This window comes from Aptenodytes forsteri, unplaced genomic scaffold (assembly GCF_000699145.1).
Source record: "Aptenodytes forsteri isolate BGI_AS27 unplaced genomic scaffold, ASM69914v1 Scaffold11, whole genome shotgun sequence".
In the NCBI taxonomy this organism is placed as follows: Eukaryota; Metazoa; Chordata; class Aves; order Sphenisciformes; family Spheniscidae; genus Aptenodytes; species Aptenodytes forsteri.
The window spans coordinates 4756946-4780343 of NW_008794155.1; the positions used below are offsets into that span (position 1 = coordinate 4756946).

The 23398-nt window shown below is 37.7% G+C and overlaps 1 protein-coding gene across 1 annotated transcript in view; it reads left to right on the plus strand.

Moving 5' to 3' along the window:
• Positions 1-23398, plus strand: part of NCKAP5 (NCK associated protein 5) — a 467588-nt gene that overhangs the window by 375162 nt on the left and 69028 nt on the right. The window contains exons 12-15 of the mRNA XM_019472169.1: positions 11128-11232; positions 14658-14849; positions 15355-19181; positions 19876-20053. Coding sequence (XP_019327714.1) covers positions 11128-11232; positions 14658-14849; positions 15355-19181; positions 19876-20053 — 4302 coding nt within the window. The remainder of the gene's footprint in view (positions 1-11127; positions 11233-14657; positions 14850-15354; positions 19182-19875; positions 20054-23398) is intronic.

Below are 23398 nucleotides of genomic sequence, written 5' to 3' on the forward strand. Positions count from 1 at the left end.
CCAGGTCCTAAATAGTGCTTAGAGGGCACTGTACCTTCCCTTGCAAGAGCACAGTTTGGCCCAGGAGCAATGACTGGCATTTCTCGTTTTCCATTTCCTGGTATTCCTCCTGGCTACAGCAACAGAAGCGAGGTGCAGATGAACATGGGCAGTGCAGGTCTGTATCCTCATATTGTCCAGTAAGGTGCACCCTCCTTGTTGGTACCAGCACTGGCTCTCCCATCTCACCTGTGTTTCAGCCTTACTAAGATTTCTTGGCTTGCATGGCCAGGCTGATTGTGAAATCCTTTTGCAGTTTCTCACCACTCCGGAGCAGGTCGGTGGCATTACAGAGGTCTGAAGCCAGGGTTTAAGATGCTTATTCAGATCATCAGGTCTACAGAGTTGTGCTCTGTCCTGCACACAAGCCCTATGATTTTTGTATATCAGAATAAATGTTGCAGAACTTGAAATGCCATTTGGAGATCTTGTGGTCAGATTTGAGACTTTCAAGAATGAAATACCACAGCATGTGCACTGTGACCCTCTAGAAGCTTTATTTCTGAAAAGCAGCAAAAGTTTGGGAAGTCTATGGGACAATTCCTGACCTGGCAGAAATTCTTTTAATTTCAGTACAAGAAGTGGAGCCAATAATTCTTACAAGCTGGGAATCTGCCCACTTATTCTTTCGAAACCATACCTCAAGTAAGTGCTTTGAGGAAAAAAGATAGCATAAAGTACCTTGTATCCAGGTATTCAAGAAAACCTTAAAAAGTCTCTCCTTATTTGAAATTATTCTGTCAGAGCCAAAAACAATGCATTAGAGTTGGAGAGAAAATATGTATGTAAAAGCCTTAAACTAACGATAAAAGTATTTCTTGAAATCCTCCTACTACTTTTAAACTCCTTTCAGTCCATCTGACATTTCAACAATATTACACCAAAAAAAAAAAAAGGGTGGGGAGGGATGGAGATTATGGATGCATAATACTGAGGCAAGGAAAATATGGCTTGTTCAACATTAACCTTGACAAATTCATGCTCTTGTCATTTAAATGAATGAACCTTTCCAGTGTCTAGCTTGCTGGACCTTGGAAACAGCAGTGAGGAAGGGCTGTAAAAATGATACTCATCTCTTAAATTATTTTTCTGAGTAAATGAATGATTTCAATGAAATCCAAATAAGGATGAATCTGCTGACTTGAATCACCTGTTCACAGCCAATGAACTTCCATGTGAAACAGTGCTTGCCCTCCTCTGTTGCCATGTATTGATCTAAAACATCTTCCCTGAGCCTTCTCTCTCCTTTTCCTCCTACAGGCAAAAGGTTAGAGTTAGATAATAGTATTAATTTTCCAGACATCTGCACATGTTTTAATAGCCTTTAGAAGGTTTGAAATGGTTTCTGTTTGACCACCACAGGGCTAAAATGCCATTAAGACTTAGATTGTAGCAATACATAACAATCATAGTCCCATAGTTCAACCTGGCAATAAAAAAGCTAATTTATTTTATCGGAGATTTAAATTAATGTGATGAACTCCTCTCTCAACAGGAGCTGTAACACCACTCTTACAAAAATACCATGGCCCTGCATATTTTCAAAACCAGATAAAACACTCACGACAAACCTTGTGTATGTATTTGTCCTGTGTGCTTTTTGAGTGTTTGCGTGCTTCTTTTTTGTGTGTTCGCATAATACTACTTACCATTCCTGAGACCATTTTGTTTTTTCTGTCATATCTTCATTCTTAGCCTCATTTTTTTCTATCATCTGACTCATAGACTCAGCAGGAAGAAAGTGATTAATAGATCCAGGGCAGTCTCCAGTGTTAGTCTTTTTTTTTTTACCATCCTGAGAATTGGAATTTTCATGTGGGCAAAAATTATTACTGGTTAGGTAAATTGAGTTTAGAATAGCTTTTAAAATAGACATATGCAGTTAATAAGGATACTTTTGAAAATCTGTGAAAGGAATATTTAGAGCTCAGACAGTTTTCATTTCCAACTATATGCTAGAGGAAAGCTTCAGCTTATCCCATTATAAAGTGATAAAGCAGCATTTGATGGCAGCAGCTTCTGTGATAAAATGATCATGGCAGCACTGAGAATGAATCTAATAAGGGAATTGATCTGTAGATTCCAATTCTGTAGGAGCCAACATCGATCAACATAAATGTCAATAACAAGATCGTACTGAGGTCTGCCTAATTCCTTTAGATGATTTTGGGGCATAGTCAGAAAGTGAATGTGAAAATGAATTTTAAACTGTAGGAATCACAAAGACAAAGACCAAAATTATGTTGTGCTACCAGGAATATCACTGACTGTCATAGTATCAGCAATTTTGCAGCGTGTTGAAATTAGTGAGTAGCATTTAATCAGGTAATGATTGATAATGCAGTGCCTGTTGTATAAGTGAGACTGAAACATCAGTACTTTTCATCTATGTTTTCATGTTAAAGCATTTCTTAAATACAGTGAAATAATAAAAAACAGCCCACCTTTTTACTGCTAAAGCATAGATAGCATGTGTAGGGCATGCCATAAAAGATTAATGGTATAGTTCTTCCTTGTCACAGGAGTTCAGTATAAAGCTGTTTCCTAGACTGATTCTGACCATGCTGAAATGTTAAGAAAAAATGGTTTTGTTTGTGAGCAATGTAACAAGAGAAGGTGTCAGGATGTGCAGGATTCTGCCTTTCAATCTTTGATATTCTCATAATTCATAGCACCTAGGTGATGTTGGCACTCATTTAGCAAAGTGGAATTAACATATTAATTAGTATTAGATCAGTAGAAAGGTATTTACAAAAAGCGTTTACTGTTTTGTACCAAATTAATAAGAAACAAAATACAAATATGTGCTTAATAAGAGGCTCGACTCTTCTACAATACTATTCTCACAAAACTGCTGTTTTACCATACTCCAAGGAGTCTTCCATGAGCAAGCTCATTGAAAACATTTATTTCATTAATTATTTACATTCTGACTAGCTGATTACCGGGTCATTGATGTAAACTGTTGACTTTACAGTAATTACAAACCACAGGGAACTTTATACATACATTTTCCTAAGAAATTAAATTAGTTCAATTTATTAGTACTGCAATATTTACAGACTCCTACCATAGTGTTATTAAAATGAGAACTAACACTTTGGAGTCTCAGAGCTTGAAAACACTGATTGATTTATAAAATTAAAAACTAGGATCAGAGAGGATTACTTTGTGTCTTTCAATGTAACTTTTATTTAAAGCAGTTTATAAAAATTAATAAAACTAAGGGATTTGGAACAGGAGTAATTTTAGGCTTGCATTAATGTTGCCAACTCTCTGAAGAATACAGAGATTATGTTATTTATGTTTATGCATCAAATGTCTGCTTAATACCTCCCAATTTATACCCTAGGATATAAGTTTCCAACCTTCTGAGTTACTTTGGAATCTTACTGACTGGTTTTTACCATCTCTGGATGGCTTGATAATAATGGAGAGCAGCAAGCCTGGAAAATCTGAAGCAGACGCAAGTGAAACCTTTGTTTTATTTTTTGTGCTGGATTTGCCTTGTTAACAGGATTTTCTGATGTAGTTTTAGCACCCTAATCTTCCATACAAATGTTTGTAATATCATACCCTTGTACTTTGTCTTGGATGTTGTCAGTTAAGTCTCAGTAAACTCGCCTGGAGGATTTACCAGCAAAACTGACAAACCACTATTAGTACTGGGTTTGAATTTGAAGTCTAGCATCTTCTGTATCACCAGGCTTCTAGGTTTTTTAGCAAAGTCAGCCTAGTAGGAGGGAAAAACAACAAAAACAAAGGGAAAATATCAAATTAGAACTTCTATGGAAGTATTTTTATTAGATTAATGGAAAATTCAAATCCACTTGACTTGAAATTTCTGGAATAGCTGGAAACTTCCTTTTTTTGTACTAAGAACTGATTTAGCTTACTGAAATGTATTTTACAGTTAATCACTTTAATATGCATTTTATGTATAACTCTTCCCCTTGTTACCACTGAGCAATACTGCAAGTTTGCGATTGTTTCCTGTATTTTACACAGCTGTAGGTAAGACCAATAAATAACAGTCTCCAACTGCCTGCTCATACCACTGTGAGAGTTATCCTGGGGTTCACTTACTGTGTATTAACACCCTCCTCCCACCAAAAATAAATCCAACCAGCTATAGTGGTAAGTCTCCTGCAATACAGCTGTTGAGAACCATAGCAGTAACATAGGGCAAACTAATTTTAGTTAACCTGTCAGACAGACCTTAAGAAAGAACAGAGTATTAAATATGAAAGACAACATATATGTTCATACTAAATACCATGGGGTATAACACTTCTGAGTTGCTTTGCCGGTTTCAGACTGAGCTGTATAACCTTCCACGTTACACGCTTTTGCCAAATATCAAGTATCTTCATTAACAGCTTGGTCTGTTAGAAATGGTGCCTCTAGCAACAGAGAAATAGAAAAAATAGCATAGTGTGATGCATTAGCTTTACAGTGAGAAGTTATATGTGCTTGCCTGCACAGGGGTGTATTAATAGCTTCTAGAGGTCTAAGAAATGATAAGCATATAATTATTTTGGGGAGGGGAAGAGTACTTTAAACGGTCAAAGGCTGTTAGTTTCCCACTCCAATTTTAGCACCAATCCTGTACATGATTAAACATGGCCCAATGGTAGGAGAAAGGAGTTACTTGACAACTTGACTCCATATCACGTTCTAGATAACTCCTGTGACAAAATCCTGTTACCCATATTGCAGGTCTATATTCACTTTCTCGAGGGAGTGTTCTGCAGCAAAAGAACAGGGCCAGAACAGAGCCATGGTGAACCTCTAGTTGCTCCTATGCTTGCTTCACTGATACTTTGCTTTTCCATGGCTGCTTGTTGATGCAAAATTTTCGTGCACAGGTACAGATTGATTGGTCGTGTTTGCTATATGTACAAGTGAAAATATGAGTCTAAATATTTGTTGCAAAATAATCTCATATAGTCAAACCTGTATGTTTTACCTGTAAACATGCAACAAATTTTATAAAGAAAAGATATAAATCCAGAAGCATAGAATTATTGAGCTGTTATATTACTACCAGTGAATCTGAACATGGAGTCAGAATGCTACCCTAATGCTGAGAGCAAGAAAAGTTAGTATCTGAACCTAGTGTTTCTTCCTTTGAAAATGCTGATTTTTAATTCCCCCCCCCCCGGAATAAAATTGAAGTATTTTTTTTTTTATCCCCCCCCCCCCCCCCCCCCAGAATAACAGTTGTTTTATTTCCTCATCCTTTAAAGCTTGGTCTCTTTTTAACACACTAGTGAAAATCTAGAAAGAGATACACCTATATGGATGTTTCTATGTAGCTTGTAAGATAAGGCCATATTTTATTCCCAGAACTGGCACAAAAAAATCACATTATTAACTGTTTACTTCTGGGCAGAAACACAAGAATATGATTGTGCGTAGGGGACCTTACTTCATGTAAAGGCACTGCTGAAAAGTGGTAAAAAGGACAGGAATGCTTCTTAAAGACACACTGTATTCTGCAGCTGCACCACCATAATGCCAGACTTCATGTTAGTCTAAAATATTTAAAAGAAATAGCCACAGTCAGAAGTAACTTCACACTGTTAGGATAAATGTTGATTGCAAGGCAAATTATTAGAGAATTAGAAAGGAAAAAGCATGACTGTTTCCACAGTGAAATGTCCTTGAAATTACCCTAAAGGATATAGGTATAAAAAGGAATCTGGGATGGCATATACCATGCACAAGAACTCTACTGGGAAGCTGCTTTTCTTCACATACAGTAAGCAGCCGGAAATGTGAAGGCAAATTCCAAACCAAGCTGGTTAACTAGTGGAAAGTGCTCAGTGTGACAATTGCTATTGCCATTATAAACTGTGAAAATGGAAAGAATAATTTTCTTTTACTACAAAGTTAAACAGTGATGGCCATGAATTTCTGTTTATAGGAAGTGAATAGTAGGAAAGTAGGACATAATTCTGAATTTTCTATTAAATATATAACTTCCAAGAGCTGAAAAAATTATTGTAATTTTATTTTCATTACATCAATTATATACAATAAACCGTCAGGCATTGCTGTATGTGCACAGTATACAATTGCAAGTACATTTCCTATGTTAGTGATTATTAGAATTAAATAAAATGGAAGCATCTTTTTGCAGCTTTCACTTTTACTTCATATTTGGCTGCTTTATGTTGGCAACCACTTGTTCAGCTCTCTTTAGAAAGCAGAATTACCATATGTCAAAAGCATATGCATTACAAACTCTGATTTGTTTAAAAGCAAAATCTATTTCTACTTTCAGAGGTTTTATAATTCTTTCCTTTTACTTAACTTTCTCCTTTATTTCAGAGTATTTAGTGTATGAGAAGTTCACACTTCATACTTTGAGTAGTGCATGTTCTTAATCTAGGTAACTTCCGATGGAATAGGTGAAGGATGTTCTCTCATCTCCAGCCGAACATCCCCTCTGCAATGTATCTAAGGACTAACATCAAGATTTAGTTTCATGACAGATTATATCTTATACTTAACTTTCTCCTTTATTTCAGAGTATTTAGTGTATGAGAAGTTCACACTTCATACTTTGAGTAGTGCATGTTCTTAATCTAGGTAACTTCCGATGGAATAGGTGAAGGATGTTCTCTCATCTCCAGCCGAACATCCCCTCTGCAATGTATCTAAGGACTAACATCAAGATTTAGTTTCATGACAGATTATATTTCTGCATAAACTAATACTACATAAATTGCATACCTAATCATATTTTTTTCTTTCTTTGGTCTGCTGTCTTCTATGGTATAATGGAAATGTAGAGTACTATTTCTGTAAGACCTTTGAAACTAAAGCTCATCCTAGATGTGATTAATTCATAGCTACACTCTGCTTCTGATGGATATGACAGTTAAAGATGAACAAGGGAACAGGAAGAGTGAGACAGGTCAGATGATTGTGAAAAAAGTCAGCTGGAAAGAGCTCTTGTCTTTCATGAGCCTCTATCACACATATAAAGAGGTCACCATATCAGCACTCTTCTTATGTTGCACATTTTTTTGCACGTTTTTGGTGGAGTTACTAAGACTTAACTCATTTAGTACAACAGGGGTAGAATTGGAGCGGTGGTGTTGCTGCCTGTGGACTTGAGGGGAATCTTCTTTGTGCAGAGAATTATTAAAAATGAGTGGTGTGAAGGCTGCAGAAAAGGTATTCCCTGCCAGTCCAGTTACAATGGTCAGGTTATACAGGAGAGCAGTCCAGAGTATGCCTGTTCAGGTTTGTGATGCCCCGGATAACAGCACAGATGGGAGGAGGCCACGCGCACCAAACAAACATTTACAGCTCTGGCACGGAGCACCAGGATGAAAATGTCTCCTTAGAACCTAGGGAGAGAATTTCTTTCTTGTGAATGATGGACTTTGGCTCATGTGAGAAAAGCAAAGCCAATTGATTTAGTAGCAATTAACTCATCCAATATTGGAGAGCCGTGTACAGTTTGGCATAATTCATTGAAAATTGTTCTGGCAATGCTGCAGGCCATTAGATGTTCAAAAAGGAGATGGGAACTGATAGATATTCTGCACAGATACAGTCAAGAGGCAAAATAGTTAGGGGAGTCTCTCTGTAATATTGCCTCATGCCAGCAGGTAGTAGCCTTCTTTTATCTTCCTAGAAAGCCTTAATAAGGATGCTGCTGGGGGGAGGGGGAACTGGCCTACTATTTGATGGATCGGTTATCTGCCTGCCAGATAATTGTATTTCCTATTGCACTTGATATAATAGGTTTCCACCTAAATTATCAATTACTTTGTTTTTATTTTTTATGTGGGTTACGGGAGTTAATCTTGACATTGAGCCACAAAGGGCACGGTCTTTTCTGCATCAGTCTCACAGGTGAAGGAGGAGCTTTTCTGCTACTGGTCACAGGCAGCCGCAGAGAGGCCCTTTCTGCTCTGCCCTGGCCTCTGTACCTCTCAGCACCCATGTTCTGTAGAGGCATGGGTCTAAGTCTAGCTAAGATGCTATGAACTTTTTAGCCCTCACCTGCCCCAGCAGTACTCAGTACAGGGTATTTTCCAAGCAAGTTGGCCCAGCCCATACTGTATGCAATTCCATAAGGGTTTTCTGTTCTGCAGTCCGGTGCTCCTGATGGTTTCCTGTGTTCAAAGGGGCCCAGACATTCCCCACCATGTACCAATATTGCCCGGTTTCCCCTTATCATTATATAGGGCACCAACAAATGGGGCAGGTGACTTGGATTTATAGTTGTAACTCTTCAGTTTCATATTCAAGTATTCATTTAAACTGATGTGATCTTTTCTGTGGAAGTCATTCTGTGCTGTGGTCTACCTTTTGTTGCATTGCATCATGATAGCATCAACAGTGATTTTAATATTGTACAATTTTCAAGGCAGCAGTAACTCCTTGATCTAGTTATGTGACTGTCATCTGAAAATAACCGTAAAGGACACAGTACATTTTGCGTATCTGAGAAGGAATCAGAATCAAGATACATAGTTAGCACAATCTGTTATTTGATTTTAAATGGATCATTAATGAGGTTTTTTGATAAATAGTAGAGTTTTTCCCATTTTTGAATTAGAAAATGGAGAAGGAAAAAGAAAAAAATAAATGAAAGAAAAAATTTTCTTACCATTTTTCTTTTGTAATTGGATGACTTGCTGCAGTGCTGTGTGACTATATTTAATTAATGATCTCAAACTTTGTTATGCTGTTTGTTAATGCTAGTCATTGTGCTGGCCGTGTGTCTTGTTAGTTTATTTGCATATGTGTGTGTGTGAATATTCCCAATGTGATGATCTTTTGTTTGATACAGAAATATAATCTCATTATACATCTTGAGAACACACTTTCCTTCTTTGTTAATCATTTTAGTCTGCTGATTCACCTTTGTTATTATAGTTTTATAGAGTCATAGAGTTTAACGCTGGCAAAGATGATTCGAGCATAGCGTGACCCATGTGCAGCCCAGCTCTTCTGGTCACTGAGCCAGTGTGGAGGGACCCCCGTAACTCTGAGCTGTTTACAGCTACTCCTATAGCACTATTTCTAGAATACTTTTTTCTGGGAAAATAAATGTTCATCCATCTCAGATGTCCCCTGTCATCATCTCTAATGCACAGATCTGGCTATAGTAACTTCCACTAAAATATCTCTGGAAGCAAAAATCAGGTGACTGGTTTCACTGGAGAAAGTAATTCCTTTGCAAAGAGCAAGTACACCACTTGTTCATAACATCGGTGACTCCTGGTTCTGAAAACAGTGGAATTCGCTGGTGGTTCAATGATGCAGTTGGAATTATTGTCAAGAATAACACGTGTACTAAGTCAGTAAATCTGTGAGTTTGGGAAGGCATTTTACCTGGAGCTTAAATCTTGAACAAACACCTGACAGTAACTCTAGTAATAACACTTTAAAAGGTGCACACTGAATAACTAGGCGATAGGCATCACTGATATTAAAAAACACATAGCCTGGAGGTAGTTAGTATTTATAATGAAAAGTATATTGGATACTAAGTGCTTATAGCATTTTAATCTATTTAACAATATATTGAACAAAATATGTTTATACAGAACATTGATCATTGAAAATATTTTCCATAATCTGTCTGCGACAGATAGTACCTCCTGAAGAAACCTGGATGAATATGTAACTCTTGAGAAATTACTCCCAAACTTATAATTAGTAGGTTTTTAAAAAAATTGCTAGATTGTCTGGACTAGATGCCTGAAGCACAGCATGCAGATAACAGAGGCTGTAGGAATGGCCACCTGCTTTGTTATCTAGCAGATGAATTTCTGCAGTGGGTACCAGGAGAGCAGGCTGGGGAGTAGCTGGGCATAAGATACTGCGTGACTGATGTTTCAGGGCCCTGCAAAGAACTGTCTTGCCGTTACTACTACTGCACAGTGTGGGAGGGCTTTTGTGGCTACAGATTCTTTTTCCCTCTTTGACCAGGCTTTTTGGATGGACAGGGTGATGGGCCACTCATGTAGCCTTGACAAGTCTCCATCGTTTGCATCCTTCACAGAGTGCCCCTGGCAAAGCGCCCTGGCAGGGTCTGCACCATTTGTGCCTCCAAGCTGAGCGCCCCGGTGCTGAGGAGGGGGTACATATGGTCTCTCAGGTTGCAAGCCTGGAGAATTAATGGGAAAATGAAAAAGCCTGATCTAAAGTCCTTTTGTCTGGGGTGTTTTTTAAAGTCCTTTTTCATTGATTTCAGTGGACTGTGAGTCAGATCCATACTGCCTGTTACATGATATGTTGGTCCAATGACTGACAAGACTGCAGATATTTCTTCTTTTGAAGTCATCGGCCAAGGCATTCACATAAATCATGGATTTTATTGAAACTGCAATTAAAACAAATCAGGCTTAATGCACACTGAAAGCCTTAGTAATTAGTATACAGGTGAACATGGAGGAAAAGGCATAAGCTTAGCCATCCTTCCAAGCAAAACTGAAAAGAGAACTGTGTATATAATCGAACTGCATGTGAATATTAATGCACAAAATCCTCTGAGTCCCTAGTTCCCTGATGCAATTATTTTCTATTCACATTAATTGTTCCTAACAGATGACATTAATGACTTTGAGTTAAAATGTGTGCAAGGGAGGCCTTCAGCAGATCAATGCTGTTTAAAAATAGGGTCACTTTTGCAATCATTCACTCAAGGTGTAACAGCTCGTAAATAAAACAACATTAACATGTTGATTGATTTATAAATGTTAATCTTGTAGTTCATTTTTATGCTTTTTTCCTGAAACCTGTCAAACTCTATGGAAATGGTGGGACTCGTTTTCATTTGTCATTGTTGCATGTGAAGTAATGATAAGTTGCAAAACAGTGACTAGAAGAAAAAGTAGAGTTTCTTTTGGATGAAGAATGATCTGTTCTGCGGACAGGAAGTCTTGGACAAAGTAAGCACAAACAGCAACATTTCAAATTAGAACAAATCTTCTTCTACCTCGGGGTCTTCATTTCCCTTGAAATTTAAGAGCAGAGTTTGGAATTTTAAAACTGCTGATCTGCTGCGTATTTGAGAAATGCTTATGCTTTGTTCATTCCCTTCTGCCCCCCTAGAAACTCCATTCACGCATCTTAGACCTCTCATCTGGGGATTTGCTTTCAGAAGTAGAACGAAACAGAAGCCTGATGCAATCTCGAACTGCTGATGCTCAGATTCACGTGAGTTTTTGTGCTGTCCTTGTACCCCTCATTTGGAACCCTCCTTTTCGCCTCTGAAGTCTGATGTGAGGGATGAGCCATAAAGCTGATCTCTGAATTGAAACACTGTTGAGGCAGATAACAATACTTCTTCTTCCTTCTGTTCTCTGAAATTCAATATTGTGTCCTCAGTTGATATAGTAAGCAGATAGTGTCACTCTGTGCAAAAAAGCGTAAATCTTAGCAATGTCCCCAAGATACCTTTTTGGGTATTGATTACATCTCAGGATCTCTGAGAAATGGTCAAGGAGCTTTTTATTAAAGCCCATACACCATATTACTCATTCTACTTTTATGATATATTATGTATGAACTTTTAAAAATTCATGCTCTCTGCATTTTTTTTTCACATGGGGTTAGCTTTGTGCTTATTTGGCAAAACGTTAGCCAGTGTGGCTTTCATGTTTCAGTGTCAAAGAAAAGTAGCTTAAAAAACAAAAGTCACATAAAGATAGAGGAAAACAAAGAGGACAAGAACAGAACATTGAACCTGTGTGTGCCTTTGATCTTGAAGTATGGTAGTGTCAACAAAAATGTAATCTCCTTTGTAATACATACCTTCATGAAAAGGCATTGTTTCAAAGGGTCACAAAAATGCTAATGACCCTTTGCATTATATGTAATTAAGCCTTCAGGTTAGGTTTTTCTAATATAGAGTTTTGTGTCTTTAATAGTCTGATTCTTTCAATTTTTTGTGATTTCTAGCAAAAATTATGTGTTGAAATTGTAATACTACATTCAGGCCTTATTACTCTAATTTAATTAAAAGTAATGACTTAAGAGTCATGATTACAAAAAATTAAAATATCACTATGTCAGTTAATAGACCCATATGCAAGTTAAATATATTTAATTAATGCATCATAAACATACTACTCAAAGTACTTTCTCTGATAATTTAGAGAATAAAGGCAAATTGCAGGAGAAAATTCCACTCTCTAGTGATCAGAATGCAATCTAGAAATTGGGCAGATATCCTACTTAAGAATCTGTAATGGCGTGATATTTTTTGCACATCTTCTCATCTCTTAAACAATAAAGGTGATTACAGTAACATACTGTTCTTTCGATTTGCTTAGATATCCCCATTTTTCCCATTGCTAAAACTGCAGGACCAAATGCCTTTCTCCTGGAAAGGTATGTCAGTTTAGACCCATATGCAAGTTAAATATATTTAATTAATGCATCATAAACATACTACTCAAAGTACTTTCTCTGATAATTTAGAGAATAAAGGCAAATTGCAGGAGAAAATTCCACTCTCTAGTGATCAGAATGCAATCTAGAAATTGGGCAGATATCCTACTTAAGAATCTGTAATGGCGTGATATTTTTTGCACATCTTCTCATCTCTTAAACAATAAAGGTGATTACAGTAACATACTGTTCTTTCGATTTGCTTAGATATCCCCATTTTTCCCATTGCTAAAACTGCAGGACCAAATGCCTTTCTCCTGGAAAGGCTCTCGGGCTAGCTGAAGATGACAGGAAGGGAAGGCAGTACTTGTCAGTATGCTGCGATCTCCTCTTTTGTCTTACAGGAGGTTCTTAACAGGAAAGGATTTTACAGGCCTCCTTCCCTTAAACACTGTGATGACTGGGACATAGCCTAGTATAAAGGGCAGAAATTTGACATGACATGTTTTCCCAATGCCACAGCTGAAAGGCAACAAAACAGCCAGGACAAGCAGATGCTGCCATTGGCCTCTCTACAGTCAACCTTACAGGGAACGACGCCGTCATAGCTGAGGAAGCTGATGAGAGAGGGTCTCCCATGGGAACCACGATGTCAGAAATAAAGAGTAATTTGTCTCAACAAAGCGAGAAAGTCTGTTTCAGAGCAAAAAACACAGGCATCAGCCTGCCTCTGATGCTGAAAGATGTATTCTTCCCAGAGCCAGTGGATTTAAAGGCTATTCCTCCTGCATCCATTTGACTTCCTAGGAGAACATGTACCAATAACTCCCAGAGGTGAAATGTGCTCTTGCTACCTGTAAATGATTTTCCCATTCATAGGTTTTGCCTGTGACAGAGAATAATGATTTGCCCTGTAGTTACGTTTGTCAAAAACAGAACATTATTATGTCAGTTGAGCAATGAACAGCTGTGCTGATGAACTCCTCAGCAGTAAAAATTCTGCTCTCTCCCATTTAACTGAAAAAAGGTTCAACCCTAGTAGTAATAAATGGGAGGACATGGGGGAATACATGGAAGAAATTAGCAGAAGGCCAACAAATATGTTAGTGTATAAGAAGTGCCTACAAACTGAGCATTTTCCAGAGATTTGCATGAAGAAGCTGCATCTACTGCATATACAGTTTTGATAATTGTTTTGTGGATTCAATAACTTTAGATTTCCTCTATCTTCCTGAATATAAAGGTAAAATTTTCACCTAAGCAAAATTAATTTGGGGTATATCTACATACGAAAATCAATAAATATTGTTTGAGCTTGCCTTAATGAAATCCAAAGCAAAGTTTTATGAAACAGTCATGTCACTCTGTCTGGTGTTCCTGGTAATTAAAAAGATGTCTGATTCTGTAAGGAAACTGGAGAATAGCATAACAGAATGGTGCAGGCACTTAACATTAAAGAAACTCTAACACTGTTAGGCACAAGAGTATTAGTTTGAAAACAAATTAAAGGCATCCTAGATACTCCTACAGAGGTTTTATATTTTACCTGAAGTGCTATCTGCTCTTCATTACTCTCTTCCTCAAAGCTGGCACTTAGTCACAGTCAGCTGAAATTGCATTTGGAGAGGGGCGATAACTACACAAGTACTAAAGGCAGCCATAAAGTGTCAATAAATTGCATAAGCAAGAGGCTTCAGCTGTCTGCGAGCGACACAAAGATGGATTGTTCTACGTCAGAGAGTTTCTTAGACAAAGCTTTGAACTAGATAGGAAACCAAAATTAGACTGTAATGGAGAGATTCCATTCTCAGTGGACATTCCGGTTGGGATACTAAATTAATTTACCTTGTCCAAGGTGTACAGCCTCATCTGTTATATTGTAGGGATATAATGCAGTTGTCAAGATGTACTTGTGTTCTTATAACTTTGTTTTCTGTATCTTACTGGAGCACACTGCTTATATACAAAGCATAATTCAAATAGACTCAGAATAATCTTTAGCAAAAGAAGAGCAGAATACAGGTTTGAGAATAAAGAAGAAAACATGGAGGATTGTGGATTTTTCCCCTGACAAATGAAAATATTAGCAATTTTTAATTTAGTTCTCTGTATCAAATTCACCAGATGCTAATGGCATAACAGGAAGGTGTAAGTAGCTTACTTGCTTTTTCTTTGTACTTTTTAATCAAGGGGAAGTTAAATTATCTTTTTCCACCCATAAGATATTTCTATTTCTTCTCATATTTTAGGAATGCCAGCAGAATGTGAAATCCAGTATACCTGTCTTGAAATGCCAGAGTCAATTAAATATGACAGGTCCTAGCCGCCTGTATCCCCGGAGCAGCTGCAGCAGCAGTGAACTCTCCCTCTCAAGTGCTTGCAGTGAATATTCCAGTGGTTCCTCCTACACTTGGAATGATGGGAAGACATGCAGCAAAAGGGTAAATCAAATTAATTTTCTTCATTTATTAGCTTAAGTTAATCTGAAACAAGATTAATTGAAAAGCTGCCTATTTCAGAATTTTTTTTCACTTTCTTCTCTCTTTTATATTTAAAACAGTTGTCACTAAACTCAGTAAGGGTTCTCTGCCCGATGTCTCCCTCCCTCTCACTTTCCCCGCTTTTAATTTTTTTTTTTTAACAGTTCCTTTATCACTTCAATTTGCTCACAGTTTCCTTGTTTATTCTGACATTTATGTTCTTTTTCACAGTCCAATCTTCTTCTTTATCTTAATCCTTCCATTCATATTGTTCTTCCTACAGGTTTTAAATGCACTGCAGCCTTCACACCAATATGAAAACCTTTATTAAAAAAGAACATTGCTATTAGTGGCAATGGATGAAACGTAATGCCCTGTGCAACTCCTAAATCTCTTTACTAAAATGGTAACACTTTTTATTAACAGCACTTGTGAGTAATATGTGAGTTTTATTTTGTTTTAACAGTTATCCGTGAGCTGGGATAAAAGAATAAGCATTGGTTCTTCGCTCCCAAGCAATCTCTCAAGTCCTGCAGATGATCTACCTCCAACTCGTATCAAGGAAAACCATATCTTAGAAGGGCTGAAGAAATTACAGAAGCAAAAAATATTACTTGAATCACCTTCAGTAATATCAAAATGGGGTTACAAAGATTGCATGAACTCTAATGAAGGAATATATTCCCCTGGAGTTAAATGTGGCAGCCATAACGAACAGACTCATTGTAAGCCAATGGAAATAGGAAGTATTTGCATTGAACGTAACAAAACTTTCTCTTATGATTCAGATTCGCATGATGACGCAGAGGACGACTCTTCATCCCTACTGTTGCTGCAGGAAGTACCAAGCAAAGACTGCAGGACCTATTGTAACAAATTAACTCACAGCATTTCTGACAGTCTCTTTGACTGGGATCCTAATAGGAAACATTTGCCAGAAAGAAGTTCGTATTTTAATTCAAAGGAAAGACCTGAAAAATTGACTAGTTTTGTCGGTGGATTTCAGGCAGAAGTAAAATCGTGCACCAGAACAAAGCTGCCTGAGTTACAGTTACATCAAAGCCATGCTGATATAGGCTGGAAGGACCTTAATTTTCAGCTTTCAGATACTGACGACAATGAAGTGTTGGATGAGTTGCATATAGAAAGCAGTGATGAGAAAAGTCCATCAGATTTATTAGCAACTCCTTTTACTGAGAGGTACACAAAGACCTCTGACATGCTCAAAGTCACAGAGAATTCTCAGTTTGTATCTACTGACAAAGAGGAAAAACAGATACCTGCTTACTCAGACAGTAGGCCAAAGACATGTAATTTCATTAAACAACAAAAGGTTATAAAAAAGACTTCTTCTGAGGAGTGCATTACTGTAATATTTGACGCTGAGGATGGTGAGCCTATTGAATTCAGCTCACATCAAACTGGAGTTGTCACTGTAACAAGAAATGAAGTTTCAATCAACCAGCCACAAACTAGGGCCAGTGCAGAATATACTGAACTTATACCTCAGGGAATAACTGATTTGCAGACAGGAACCAATGCTAGAAACTACACTGCTTTAGAAAGACCTGCAGATGAAACCGAGAAAAAGATTCTTGAAGATAATACAGGGAATAAAAATACAGTTGTCCCCGTGACCTGCAGTGAATCTTCACGCTGTGGAAGAGTGACACTGCAAAATACTCCACGACAGAAACTAGTGAAGCCAGCGTATGATGTATCATACAAGGCCAATTCAAGCTCCACTGTGCATGCAGGAATCAATCAAAAGCCAAATTTGACTAAAATACCCAGCAGAGGTAAATTTTCTCCAAAAAAACCTGCGATGACAGAAAGCGAGGAGACACCTGTAGCTCAACCAGTGGGCCCTGCAACCCTTGAAAAATCACCTGCTCTGCCACCTGTAAAGCTTTCAAGATTCAAAAAGGCACAAAGTCCACCTCGTAATTTTGACTCAAAAGTCGACTTCCAAGTTCCAAAGCCCCCTGCCCACCCCCTGCCCGGCTTGAAACGCCCAGTCAAGAGTCAGAGTCCAGCATCACCACTGTTGCCTCAGCACCTTATAGAGCCCAGTGACTATGGAGAACCTCCAACCAGAGACTTTCATTGTGATTTAGCAACTGTAGAAACCCGATCACCGTCCCCACCCCTTCCTCCAGGCAGGTCAACATCCCTGTTGATTCGGCCTAATTATGCTCATTCACCACCTGTAGTGGTAAAGTTAGGAGGAGCTGGTCCCAGTGAAACAGCAAAAAATATACTGAAATCATCACCATTAAAAGGAACTGTGAACTCTGGCTTTCATAATCAATCTAGTCATGAAATGCAAGCAAAAAATGTATCTTCTGGGGCCAAAATTGAATTATCTTACCTTCAAGAAAATGCAGAACCAATTATGCAAAATAAATGCATATCTCAGCAACCCCATAGTGCATGCCAAGGACTTTCCAAAGTTTCCACAAAGCAAGTCTGCCCCAAACCCCCTAATCAGCTGGGTCTCCACAGGAATCATGAATTTTCCAGCACAGATTTTCAAACAGCCAGGTCCTTTTCTCTAGGTTGTCCATCATTGGAAACAACTTCTTCACAAGAGGCATATTCCAGCAAAAAAGATACTTTCAGTGACAGTGGGGTGGATCAGCCACAGAAGATGCCAAACGTTCTCCCCCCAACTCCTCAATGTCATACAACAAGCACAAGTGAGCCTTTACTATCTCAGGTAAACAATTCCTCGTTATCAACACTGTTTCATGGTAGTGACACTGCACATGCTACCCAAAACTCTAATGAGAAAGGAATGAAAACCCGTCTCCCTGTAGGACTGAAATTATTTGTCAAATCTCCCCAACTTCTCCGAAAGAGCTCTACTGTACCAGGGAAGCAGGAAAAAGACAGTATAAATGCAGCTTCCAAAAGTAATGTAAGTTCAAGTAAGTACAAGCAAAATGAATCTAGAAGTGTAACCACTAGGGATGCAACGGATGCTGAATTAAAAGAGACTACATCTGATACTGAAGTAAAAAATAATTTTACTGTGGGACTTAGTATGGATACAGCATCACCTCATTCACATGAAAACTGCAACTTGGTGGTAGACAGAGTAGATGGATTAGAAAACAAATTAGTTAAGAGATCTGTTTCTTCTAGCAACAAGTCACACTTGAAGCCAGCTCTGGGCATGAATGGAGCGAAAGCTCGTAGTCAGAGTTTTAGCATTCATACAGGGGAAAAGCCATCTGCCCCTGTGACAGAAGGTCTCGGAAAAGTACGGACTCAGATTATTACAAACACTTCTGATAGAGGAAATTCTCTAACAAGGCAGAACTCAGCCATGGAAGGGCTTCAAATCAAGGCCATTCCTGGGTCAGCAGTGACACCAGAGACTCTTTCATATAATCCTAAAACCACAGAAAATTCTTATTCTAGACAAGGTTCTCTTGGAAATATGAGTAGTTGCAATAGCCAGCATGGAAGCCCAAGCAAACTGCCTTTCAGATCATCTTCAAAAGTAGACTTGTTTCACACTTCAAAATGTGATGGAAACAAACCATTTTCTCAGAAAGATGCACGCAGTCTATCTGTCCGGAGTGAGAAAAGCACTGAAAGTTTTAAACACGAAGCTCTAAGTAAGAAAAGCGTTTTGCCAGCAGAATTGGAGTTAGAAGCGTCAGCTACTGTATCTTCCAAACAAATTTCATCTTTTCAAAGCTCGGATGGAATAAAGTGTCCTCATAAACTGGAAGCAACAAAGTCACGAAGACAGCAAATGTCTTTAAAGTTAGCAGAAGCCTCTGAGAAGGTTACCGATGTTTTGAGTTCACCGGCTCTACAACCTACAATAGAGGAGAAAGTCATGTTATGCATCCAAGAAAATGTGCAAAAGGGTCAGGGACAAACCAAATCTCCCACTGCGGAGACTAAACAAAAGACTGGGCCCTCTATAGCTAGTTGGTTTGGCTTTCGAAAGAGTAAGCTCCCAGCACTGAGTAGCAGGAAAACTGATGTTCCTAAAACAAAGGTAGAAAAAAAAGATGCAAAAGTTTCGGGATTTGGAATTAAGCAGGCAAAATTAGAGAGAAGAAAAGAAAAAAAGAAAACTGAACAACACTGTGAAATAGAAAATGAAATTAACAGGAAAACAGACAACGGTGATATTTTAGCTGATGTCATGGAGAGCAAAATTATGAAACCTTCACAAGACACGCCTGGTGAGATTGAGTGTGAACAAGTCAAAGGTTCCACCACAGCTACGTACTCACCAAAAGACAGTTTTATGAAAGAGCTTTTAAACAGGTAAAACTCTGGAACAAAATTTGGGATGTGTTGTTGTACACTGTAGCTTTACAGATGCTCAGATGCTAAGTTCAATATATGTTCCTTTTAGACTAAGAATGCGTAGTAGCAGTCAGTAGATACACTATCAGGACTTTAATCTCTACAGGAAAAAACATTAATAATGAGATAATTTTGTTCATGTTACTATGTTAACCAAACCAATGGCCTTTGAAATTAAAGAATGGCAAGTTACATCCAAGTTGATAGAAATTCAAATGATTCCAGAAATCAAGAATCTAGGCAGATGGTGTGTAAAGATAGAGGATAATTAGGTACATGTTTTAATGTATTCCATTTTCATGTATTCTAACCAGCAAACATATATTTGGTAACTAGTCAGAATTAATTACATTTCTAGCTATCACAACCTTCGGTCACAGAAGAATTTAGCAATTGCTATACTGTGTTTTCACGTTTGCCCCACAGCAGTCCCAAATATAATATAAATCATTATATGTGAAAGACTAAATTGATATACTACCTGAAATTGCAAGTGACAGATTTGATCAAGGCTAGTTAGAAACATTTATCACTCAAAGGTCTAGAGACAGGAAGATACAGAGAGGTTACTTTAAACATTAAAGGAATGGAAAAGTAGAGTGATTGAAGAAGGGCAATGTAATTTATCAGAGGAATCACTCTCTACCTGCAGAGTTGATAAGAAAGCAGCTCAGCAGACAGAAAGTGGATCAAATAATGTTTCCTACAGGAGTGTGTCGAAGGGCAGCTCCCAGGGCTCCTCTCTTCACGGCAACTCTATCAGCTCTCAAGGAAACCACAAGAAAAACAGCAACACAAAAGCTGATATGGAAATGCAGAATCAGACCCTGGTAAGTGCTTTAGTACATGAAAACAGTATTACCTTCTTTTTAACTTCTGGATGTGTTCCTTATTGCCAGTACAGACAAACAGGATAATAACTGTTTATATATGATAGAAAGATTTTGTGTAGCTAGAGAATTGTGAATTAATACAAAAGTTGGCAGCTTAACTATAGGCCAGATTATACAGCTAGTCATGAAGATCCTACTGCTTCTGCTGGCAATTCAATTCCAGTGGAGATATATGCACAACGATGCTATAATCATACTGTAGTAGAGTGAAATAATACGACCATTTTCTTTTTTCTCATTTTTTTCCCCTTTCCCTGAAAATCGCATGCCAGTGTTGAACATTCCTCTGAACATTATAGAAATCATTAAGCCTAAAAAGTGCACTGCTGATGGGGAAAAGGCAAAGTATTTGACCACGTTTGGGAATATTTGTCACTTAAGAGGGAGTCTTTCAAAAGCAAAAACATACATTTGACCCATGTCTCTCTTCGTACTGTGGAAAATCTCCCTATTAATGCTCTGTAGTTAGTTTTATGCTTCAGTAAGATACTAACTATACCTGATACTTTAATTTACACCAAGAGTAGGAATGTTGCAATTTAGAAGAAAAATAATTTTATTTTCTGTTAGTTGCTAGATTCTGGTTCTTGCAAGGTTATGTGAGTGGCTAACTTTTCTGCATCGAGAAGTGTACACACAGAGTCTAGGATTGTAGCCTAAAGTCAGACTGAATGGCTGCCCGTCCTTGTGAAGCTTCTAATAATTAACCTTAGAATTTAGTGAGCGATTTCTTGCCTAGCGGGGGCCTTTCCCATGATGTTTTAAAGTCCAAGCACCAGGAAAACAGAGATGTTTTAACTCAATGAGCATTCTTTTCTCATTCCTGATAGCTGTCTTGACCATATTATTATGATGATTATTAACAATAATCACAATTTACACAAAATAGTCTGAAAACTTGTGCCAAATATAATACTGAACTTGAAGTTGAGGCTATTACTTTTGTTGTTCTGATAAAACTGAGTTGTTGAAGTACAGCACATGCAACTATTTCATCTGAGAGAATTTGAAATACAAATTCTTTGGGATGCGTTTCAAGGGTAAAACAAATTTCAAAAAGCTTCATGATGGGAACTGGAAAAACTCTTAGCTTAGTACTGATGTTTAGGATGCTTAAGGTTAAAGTATCCCACGCATGGTTTCAACTTCAGGCAAATTTTTTTTTTACTTTAATGCAGATGTCTTTCCTAAGAACATCTGCAAGGTCATTTTTTAAAACTTACAGGGAACATATGCAGAATGGATGTGTTTGAAAACTTTTTTCTCCTGACTCCTGTGGTATCATCTCTTCTTTGAAAATGTAGATGTATCCTGCATTATAAAACCACAAATTATAAGCATATCTAAGGCTGTCCTTGTAGTGTCACTGAAAAGAAAGAGAGAGAATGAAAGTCTGGAAATGTGCAATATGCAGGAAATTCAATCCAACTGATCTAGAACTTTGATAGCAAAGCAGAGCCCCTTATCAGAGCCACTCAGTTTAACTATGCCCCATTTAATATGGTCCTGACAGCTTAGGGTATATCTTCACTGTACAGAAGTACAAAATACTCTACACATTGCTTCTACAATTTCTTTCTAACTTCCTATTTTCTAATGCTGCAATAATTCGCTGTGCTTTTTGTCTGTCATTTTGTGAAGTCTTTCTAAATGCAGCAGTAATAGTCATTTAGGACTTTAAATATATCTTCAAGAAACACACTTCATTTTATCAGGGAACTACAAATATTGTCCTTAATATACATAAATAATGGAGAAGTGCTAATTATACTATTTAATTTTTAAGGACATGTTAGTCATGGGGAAAAGGCATTACCTGTCCTATACCATACACTCTTTTGTTCGCTGGGAATCAAAGTATTTTTTGTATTGTTTTTGAAGATTAAGTTACATTATATGCTTCATCTTTTTGAGTTTCATATTGTGTTTTTTGTGGCACTTAATTCCTGAAAGAAATATCTAGTGCCAAAAGACTGAGGACATCTAGAATAACGAGATTAAAAAAGTGCTTACAGTTCTTAATGCTAATTTATGAAAGAGGTATACCTTAAGATTCCACAGTATGTGATATTTCATCTTGTCCTCCAAACTTCTACAAGAAAAACAATAGCTTTAAATTCAAAGTTCATGCATCTTATTACTATCATTTCCAGTTATTCTTTGGTGTCTGCTTACTTTGAAGCAGATCGCAAAGGACCAGGAGATAGCTGTGACTGAAAACAGTCGCATGCGATAGAATGGCCTGTTGTGCATTTTTTTACTTGTAAAAAGACAAAATGAATGCTTTTGGAGAAAACAGCATCAATCTTTCAAAAAGCCCTAAACTAAGAAGATTTCTTTTCTTTTTTGAACAATGCAAAGTGCATTCAGTCATACGGGTTCAGTGCGGAAGCTGCTGTATTTCAAAACTGCATATCATATATATATTGCTTCTTTAAATTCTGGCCATAACAGTTTTTAACATTAATTTTCTAGCAAGTTTTTCCTTTAAAGGCTATTCAATTTTCAATGATTAAATCTCTTCTCTTATGATGTGCCAGGTAAAGACTTGGGGCACTATTATGCCATAACATATGCACCAATTACCTCTGATTTCTGTTCATGCAAAGAATGTTATTGCTTGACTGCCATGGAATTTATGGAAAAAGCAATATTCCACCAATGGCGGCATTCACCTTCAGAGGGATACGCTTCCCGTTAGTGTTCATCAAAAAAGCACTTTGCTCTAAAGGCCAGCCAACAGAAATACATAATCCTTTAGCCCACACCAAGGATATTCCACATTCTCCAATACTTTTTCATGTCCTTGGCTGGAGCTTAAGGTGAGATACAGTCATTTTTGTGCTGCACTGCTTCATTTCATCTTTGTGATTTTATTACAGCCCAGTGTAATTTAGAAAATCCATGGGCTTTACTTTGTGAGGTGGAAGTGTGGCACCAAAATCAAGACACCAGGAGTTTTGTATAGCACTGTCTGTCTGCAGTCTGTGTGTTTGGGGAATACCCAGAGATCTATCCTAATATTGTGAAATGTCACATCAGCAGCAAGCCACAGACCGCCATGCAGTCTGCAAACGTGAAAAATTGTTTTACCCATAATTCGATGCCAAATGATCACATACTCTCCTCTTCATTTTCCATAGCCTGAAGAGCCTCATTTCAAAAGAAAAAAGATGTAATCAGATCTCTGGGATTAAGAGATTATAAAAGCACTTTTACAAATAAAGAGAGCGGGTCTTTCATGTCTTACTAAGGCTGCCACAAGAGGTCAATAGGGCTACT